The sequence below is a fragment of the Bipolaris victoriae genome (genome assembly GCF_000527765.1).
Source record: "Bipolaris victoriae FI3 unplaced genomic scaffold scaffold_241, whole genome shotgun sequence".
Lineage (NCBI taxonomy): Eukaryota > Fungi > Ascomycota > Dothideomycetes > Pleosporales > Pleosporaceae > Bipolaris > Bipolaris victoriae.
In genome coordinates this window covers 1-7,365 of record NW_014575151.1, presented here as the reverse complement: position 1 = coordinate 7,365, position 7,365 = coordinate 1, and the positions used below count along the sequence as shown (strand labels likewise).

At 49.0% G+C, this 7,365-nt stretch overlaps 4 protein-coding genes across 4 annotated transcripts; all 4 read left to right on the top strand.

Moving 5' to 3' along the window:
• Positions 1–238: 238 nt before the first annotated feature.
• On the top strand, positions 239–2,932 carry COCVIDRAFT_116216 (hypothetical protein; the record flags this gene model as incomplete). The annotated part of the gene is made up of 7 exons (XM_014694695.1): positions 239–562; positions 638–1,315; positions 1,384–1,650; positions 1,700–1,963; positions 2,019–2,196; positions 2,247–2,536; positions 2,594–2,932. 7 exons carry the CDS (start codon positions 239–241, stop codon positions 2,930–2,932), a joined length of 2,340 nt encoding a protein of 779 aa, XP_014550181.1.
• Positions 2,933–4,237: 1,305 nt separating this feature from the next.
• On the top strand, positions 4,238–4,465 carry COCVIDRAFT_116217 (hypothetical protein; the record flags this gene model as incomplete). Its single annotated transcript, XM_014694694.1, has 1 exon — positions 4,238–4,465. A coding segment is annotated over one exon (228 nt), but the record flags the coding sequence as incomplete, so codon positions are not given.
• A 159-nt stretch (positions 4,466–4,624) lies between these two features.
• On the top strand, positions 4,625–5,708 carry COCVIDRAFT_21291 (hypothetical protein; the record flags this gene model as incomplete). The annotated part of the gene is made up of 3 exons (XM_014694693.1): positions 4,625–4,798; positions 4,847–5,484; positions 5,561–5,708. The coding sequence occupies 3 exons, from the start codon at positions 4,625–4,627 to the stop codon at positions 5,706–5,708; spliced, it is 960 nt and encodes a 319-aa protein (XP_014550179.1).
• A 197-nt stretch (positions 5,709–5,905) lies between these two features.
• On the top strand, positions 5,906–6,601 carry COCVIDRAFT_32003 (hypothetical protein; the record flags this gene model as incomplete). Its single annotated transcript, XM_014694692.1, has 1 exon — positions 5,906–6,601. One exon carries the CDS (start codon positions 5,906–5,908, stop codon positions 6,599–6,601), a length of 696 nt encoding a protein of 231 aa, XP_014550178.1.
• Between the last annotated feature and the right edge of the window lie 764 nt (positions 6,602–7,365).

The following is a 7,365-nucleotide window of genomic DNA, read 5'->3' as shown; positions in this document are numbered from 1 at the left end:
TGTGCAATCTTTGGACACTTCCGATTCCGCACTTGCATGACATGTTCATTCTGCCGCCCGACTGGATGGTTTTTATCTCTTGATACCATGTTCATGTCAGCCCCTGCCGCTTTGCGCTATCGCACCGGTTCACGCGTCGATGGCGTGCTTGAAGGAGTATCTAGAGAGACTATATAGGACCTTGGAGGCCTTCCACATGGCACGCTGCACATAACAGTATATTACACTCACCTGCGTGATGACTGCCAACCCAACGGGCAATGCACCCGGTGTCGAGGGTAAAGCAACTGTTATCCCGAGCCACGAGGTAATTAATTCTTTCAATGATGAGAAGCATGACCTGGCTGTCAGCGATGAAGCGCTCGACAAAAAAGGTGCGCTGGAACCAAAAATCAAGGCTGGATTGCCTCCCCACGACGGCAGTGAGGACGAGGACGACAATCACATTATCATCACCGGAGCCGACGCCGCTGCCCATTTGCTGCCGTTGCGAGATGACTTCGAGCCCGCTTTAACATTTCGGAGCATCTTCCTGGCCACCATTCTGTCAGCATTCCAAGCTGTTGTATACCAGATCTATCAAGTGCGCTCATATCCCTAAACATCGGTGACTCGTAATTTCTAATCTTTGTTGCAGTTCAAACCCACTTTAGTCACTATCCAAGGAACTTTTATCGTCTTAATGGCCTATTTCCTGGGCAAGGCATGGGCTAAAGTTCTTCCCCGAGGAGATAAGTTTGAAGCTAAATGGAGAGCGGGAGGTGGCGTTGGACTGGCACCCTTGCACATCCGGATCATATCCTTCTTTAACCATGGTGATTGGAATATCAAAGAACATGCCATCACATCAATCACGGCTACCTCGGCGTCTATTGCTGCACCTAGCAGTCAGGTTTTCGCTGCCCAGGAAATATTTTATTCGCTACCACTCAGTCCCATCACTGTCATCTTCAGCACCATTTCGATCGGACTCTTCGGCTATGGTATCTGCGGCCTTATGCGACCTATTTGTGTGTGGCACGTTGATTCGGTGTACTGGAGTAGTCTACCAACAGTCAAGGTACTTCAAGGTCTACACTGGCAATCGGTTAAAGACTCTAAGCCTTTGCGCTGGTTCTGGATCGCCTTCTCGTGCATGTTTATTTATGAGTTCTTCCCAGCGTATATATTCCCTTGGTTGAACTCGGTCTCAATTCCCTGCTTGGCTGCCATGCATGCAACAGGCTCCAAGGCCGCCATTCTTACCAACCTTTTTGGTGGCGCGTCCAATAATGAAGGTCTGGGACTCTTCACCTTGTCTCTCGACTGGCAATATGTAAGACAATGACCATAAATACAGAGATAAACTCAGTCTAACGTCCTGGATAGATCACATCCTTCCAGTCATCCCTCCCGCTCAAACTACAGCTGCATCAAGCTGCAGGTTTTGGTTTCTGCATGGTCGCCATGCTTGCAATCTACTATGGCAACGCTTGGAACTCGAGATCACTGCCATTCATGTCCACACGGCTTTTGACAGAGGAGGGCAAGGCTTATCCTAGCGCAAAAGTCTTCGTTAATGGCGTGCTCAACAAGAGCGCGTTGGCCGCCTACGGCATCCCCAGACTGACCGGCACCTTTGCCTATGCCATGTTCATGGCAAACGCTGCGGTAGGTAACCCACTATTGACGAGTAGGCTTGTTAGCTGATTCAGTATAGATTGGTGCTCTTATCGCTCACATTGTTCTCTTCTGGGGTGGCGATGTGGTCAGAGCCTTCAAGTCAGCCAAAGCAGGCAAATTTGGCGACCCTCACCACGCGCACATGGCCAGGCACTACCGGGAGGCACCTTGGTGGTGGTATATGATTGTTCTTGTCGTTAGTTTTATACTCGGCCTGATAGTCGTCATCAAGGAGAACGTCACCCTGCCAGTATGGGCTTACATTGTAGCTCTCCTCCTGGGAACTTTTATTTCGCCCTTTGTGAGTCCACAGCCACTTTCGCAATAAAATAGGGCACCGGCTAACCTCAATGCAGAGTACGATACTGTACGCGCGATTCGGTAACGGTATTGCGACTAACAATCTCTCTAAGGTGATTGCGGGTCTCATGTTGCCTGGACGTCCTATCGGTAACATGTACTTTGCTGCGTGGTCCCACAACGTAATCAATGGTGCAGTGCAACTTAGTATGGACCTCAAACTTGGAGAATATCGTAAGTACCCCTTTTCAGCTCATCGTTAACCTAAAGCTAATCTCTAACAGTCAAAATCCCTCCACGGGTCATGTTCTTGACGCAAATCTATGGCACTCTTCTTGGCGGCTTCATCAACTATGCCATCATGATCTCGATCGTTACTGGTAACCAGAACGTCCTTGCTAATACCAATGGCGACTCATCATGGAGTGGTGCGACGATTCAATCGTACAACACCAATGCTTCCACTTGGGCTCTCGCAGCCTATCTCTATAAACAGGGAGCTATATATTCGATTGTTCCTTTCGGTCTTCTTATCGGTGCCGGCGTTGTCGCGGCGCACCGGATCTTCGCACACGTACGTATGCATAAATTCTGATTGTGTTGCTTCTTTTGATTACTGATTTCATTGCAGTTCGTTCCTAAAATTGGCAAATTCTCTGTCAACGAGATCAACTTCCCGCAATTCATACAGTATGCGGGCTATCTTCCATATAACCAGTCGCAAACGTGTGTCTTGCTTAGCTGGATTATTGCTGGGTTCTATACGCAGTTCTACCTCCGCAACTATCGACCGCGTATCTTTAAGGAATACTCGTACCTCATCGCTGGTGCCTTCGATGGTGCAAGTCTTACGTGCTTATTCATTCTTTCGTTTGCTGTCTTTGGCGCGGGAGGACCGGCGGTCCCTATGCCTAGTTGGTGGGGCAATAACGTCTCCGGAAACTATGACCACTGTCCCGTCGCAAACTAGAGGTATAAGTTACTACATGGCTCGATAGTGTTACGTGTAGATATCTAAGTCTAGCTAAAGGAATAAAGCTATATATTGTAAAACGCGCGAAACGATCCAATGAGACCCTGAATGGCTTTCTGCAGCATCTTGCCGTGCGACTCTTGGACTAAGATGGCCCTGTACCGTATTATGTTGTTAACCTGTCGAACGAGGAGAAGTTAATCAATTCCCTCCTTCCCCCCTTCCTGGTGAGATTACCGATATCATATCAATTGCTATCAACAACATGTCAGTGGAATACGCAGTTCTAGACGGCCTCGAGGAATATCTCTTCCTAGTGAAACCGGCAAAGCTAATGTCAAAGCTATCAGAGACCGGCTTGAAAGTCTCCGCTTCCTCACGCGACCTATCCATATTCGCAAGCATTTCGATAAGTGGCCGCATGTTGACATCCTAGTTACAAGAAGAAAGCGAAGTCGACTACGATCTCATGCTGCAGTCCTTCGAATCCGACCTGACCTCTCCAGTGATTGATCACATCGACGGGTGTTTCCTGGTAGCACGGCTGAACATGTACCACATAATTAGTCTTGCTACCATTAAAAAGATTCGCCAAGCTCTCAAGTCGCCGCCCGCTGATTACAAAGAGTCATGTGGAAGAACGATAGAGCGTATCACCAAACAAAACACTGGCCGCAAAACGCTGGCCGCAAAACGCTGGCAGCCAAGGTCATGGTGTGGATCTGCTATGCCAAACGGCCCCTGAAACTCCAGGAATTGCTACAGGCACTGTCCACAACGAATATGGAGGAGATTGATAGGCCGCTTCTATCCTGCTGCCTTAGTTTGGTCGCTCTGTCTATACCGATCGCATTCCAGGCATGGTGCATGGAACCGCCATGAATTTCGTACTGGCGATGGATACCGTTAATTAGTTCAAGTCAACCCTGCCGATATCGCGGATTTATCTACCCTATTTATTTATCAAGCCAATACGCGAAAGTTCCGGCTAAAAAAATTCGGTGACTTACAGCACAGGCTCCAACACTTCCCTTCCTCGATTACGCTGTGCATTTCATCGGCTACCACGCCAGGGCGGTAGAAAAGCAGTGCTGTGCGAAACTTAGGAACTTCCTCCAAGATAATCCTCTGCGAGGAGCCTCGTGGCAGGTCTTACATATCACATCGCATGGAGAGCTGTACGTTGCAACCTATGTGTTCCGTGACATACCCCGTTCCGAGTTACCATTGAATGTGGCTCCCTACTAGGGTTTCTCGGAGCTAGTTCATGACCTGCTGAAAGCCAATCCCTGGGCGCTCTTTGATATCAATACTCCCGACTCCCATGTTTGGACACCGATCTCAGAAGCAGGGTTCATAGGCCACCACGTAATTGTGCACGCCTTACTCGAAGCCGGCGCATCAGTGAGTGCTCCTGACGCCTCACATTCGACTCCCCTCCTTTGGGCAGTATTCAAAGGCCTTGAACGAGCCATATCCACGCTCCCGGACCATGGTGTAGACTCCTATCGAGCGGACCGCAACGACTGAACAGCACTGCATTAGGCCATCTTGGCCCATTACGAAAACTGTATCGACCTCTTATTTCACCACATAAATCAGAATTCCCAGCCTCAAAATCTGTCTTCGATGAGCAGCACCAAGAACATCTCCGTCAAAGCCCTCACTGTGTCCCAAGCAAAATCAACCATGGCCTCCCTTCACAAAGAAACAAGCTCCCTCAATCACACGGCAAAGGTGGAAGACTTGTTCACCTTTAGTTCTCTACTAGGCGACGCTGAGGCCTTCCACCTGGACGAAATCCGTGACGCATACGACGCCGACCTCGCCGGTACAGGTACTATCTGGGCCGAAGAGCCGCCGGTCCACGACCTCTGGCGCGCCATGTTGAAAGCCAACTTCGGCTTCTAGGGTGTCGAGCGCTGCAAGTCGCCGTTAAAAACGTTTCGGAAGCGGATGCTGCACAATGTTATCGAGGAAGGGAATTACGCAATGGCAGAGACGCTGCTGCGTCTCAGTCAGGATCTGAGGCTAGATTCGAGTCGGGACAGCATAGCCTCTGGGGGTCTCACATATCTACAGTTCACCCTTTGTAATGGTCAAGGTCGCATATTAGATGCACCGCTCGCAGCGGGCCTGTATATCATTGCTGCGGATGAAAGGGATATGACGCCTCTGCACATGACGTGCATGGGAAGCGACAGAATGATGATTAAGCGTCTAATAGATTGTAAATTGGTTGATGCCAATGCGTTGGATAAGAAGGGTAGTACGACTTTATATATCTTACTCGAATGTGGAGCGGGAGGGATATCCGTTGACGACGATGCAAATGTTGAGCTTTGTTGGCTTCCCCTCTCCCGAGGTGCCTCGCTCGACGCTCTCGACAACGATGGAAATATGACACTCCACATGGCCTGCAAATCATGGGATGTGAGGCTCATAAACTCTCTGAATGAGAAGGTATACCATGTGGATGCCATGAATGGGATAGGGATTATCGCCCTTCATTGTCTTTCTATGTGGGTTAGCGTTGGGAGCGATCAGTGGTAAGTACATCCACGCCTATTTTAGAAGAGGAGGGATTACGATCCCATGGAGCGTGCACGAGAAAGTTATTGATAGGTTGCTCTCACTTGTTGACGTCACTCATCTTGAGGCCATTGGCTCCCTGTCCGACCGGGGCACCGACAAGCAAACTAGCAGGTTTGAATCGATATGCGTCGAATACACGCCCTTGGTTCTGGCCATCGCTTCTGGAGAAAGAAAATAGCGGGCCATTGATTGGACTTCGGGGCGTGGTTACACACAATAAAGTCGTTGTAACGTTTACTGCTCAGGAGCACCAGAAACGGCCAGGCGGTCACGGTGGAGCTGCTGCTGGAGCACGGGGCAAATCCCAAAACGAGGACGGATCCGCACAATAACAACAGAAGAATACTGGGGGAGGTTTTCGGGAACCCTCCCGTCATGGCACAAGGCGATGGGGCAGCATTCTCACATGACGAGCCCAACACGCAACATCCTGGGTCTGACTTCAAGTCGACGATCCACTATCTGCTTGAAGCGGGGGCGGATCCGAAATTTAAGGGATGCGATGAGTCTGCCATTGAAGCGGGCATTCTCCGTAACATGTCTACGGGAATCTTTCTTCAACTTCTCGAAGGAGGTGCAGATCCCTACGACAAAGGCCACTGCGATTACCACGCCTTCGGTCTAGCCTTAGTACAAGGTTTCTCAGACAAGCTTCTCCGTCTACTGGAATTCATAAAGAGTCATGCTTGCCAAGGCCACTGGCTGCAGATACCCACGGATCTCGACTTTTCACGGCCAGAAGCAGGGATTCAGCTTGTGCTAGGCTGTCTCCCGCAAGTTGGCCTGATCAACTTTAAGTACGACAAAGGCGAAACTATGCTGCATGGCGCTGTGAGCAAGGCCAACCTAAATCTGGCGGAATCACTGCTCGATCACAGCGACGATGTCACTTTCGAAGACATGTACTACGGCACGCCACTGCACAAGGCCGTCGGCCGAATCCGTGATCTCCATCAGGCGGAACTGAGGAGGGAAGTGTGGGAAGATTTCCAGCTTGCGAATGTGGCCATGTATAATCCCACGGTAGGCAAATCCAGATTGTCATTCCTCTCGTGGGATCGGTATCCGTAGAATAGGTCCACCAAGGGCGACAGAGGGCCCTCGATCGGGGACCTCGTCAAAATCATACAGCTGCTGGTTGAAATCGGAGCCGGTTTGAACGCTGAGGGTGCCATTTCCCAAGACTGCTCAACATGCTGCTGCAAGTCGCACCTATGGAAATCGGCAGCACCGCGCTAGGACTTATGCATATGCTCCTAGATCTGGGGGCACTTATCACTGCCGTCGCTGGCAATTTCATAGTAGAACACGCTGCTAGGTCTTCCAGGCACGAGGAGCTTTGGAAGCGGCTGAGGAAAAGTTTAAGCGCTGATGTTGAGATGAAGGTGTAGTCTATGATAATGCACATGTCTGTAGTGACTTTAATAGCTATATTTGATAGTATAGTTAGTGTTAATACTAAGTATAGCTTACTCTATAGTATAAACTATAAAGATTAATAATCGCGTAGAAGAGATATATTCCATATAGTTTAAAATCATAAATCACTGTACATAACTAACGGTTTTCTAAATGTTTAATAAAAAGCTTAACGTACCTCACGGATTCGTGTAACACACAGGTTCGTGCAACACTTTTGCCAAGACCCCACTAAAACCACTACCCCACCCTAATATTGCAATAATAATAGCAAATAGAGCCCTCTAGTAAATATTAAATATAGCTTACTCTCTAAGCTCTTAAATAAGACGCGAACCTCTCTCTATAATACGCTATAGCTATTTTTAATATAACTCTATTAATGTAACGGCGCAGGCAAGACTACTCGGATCAGT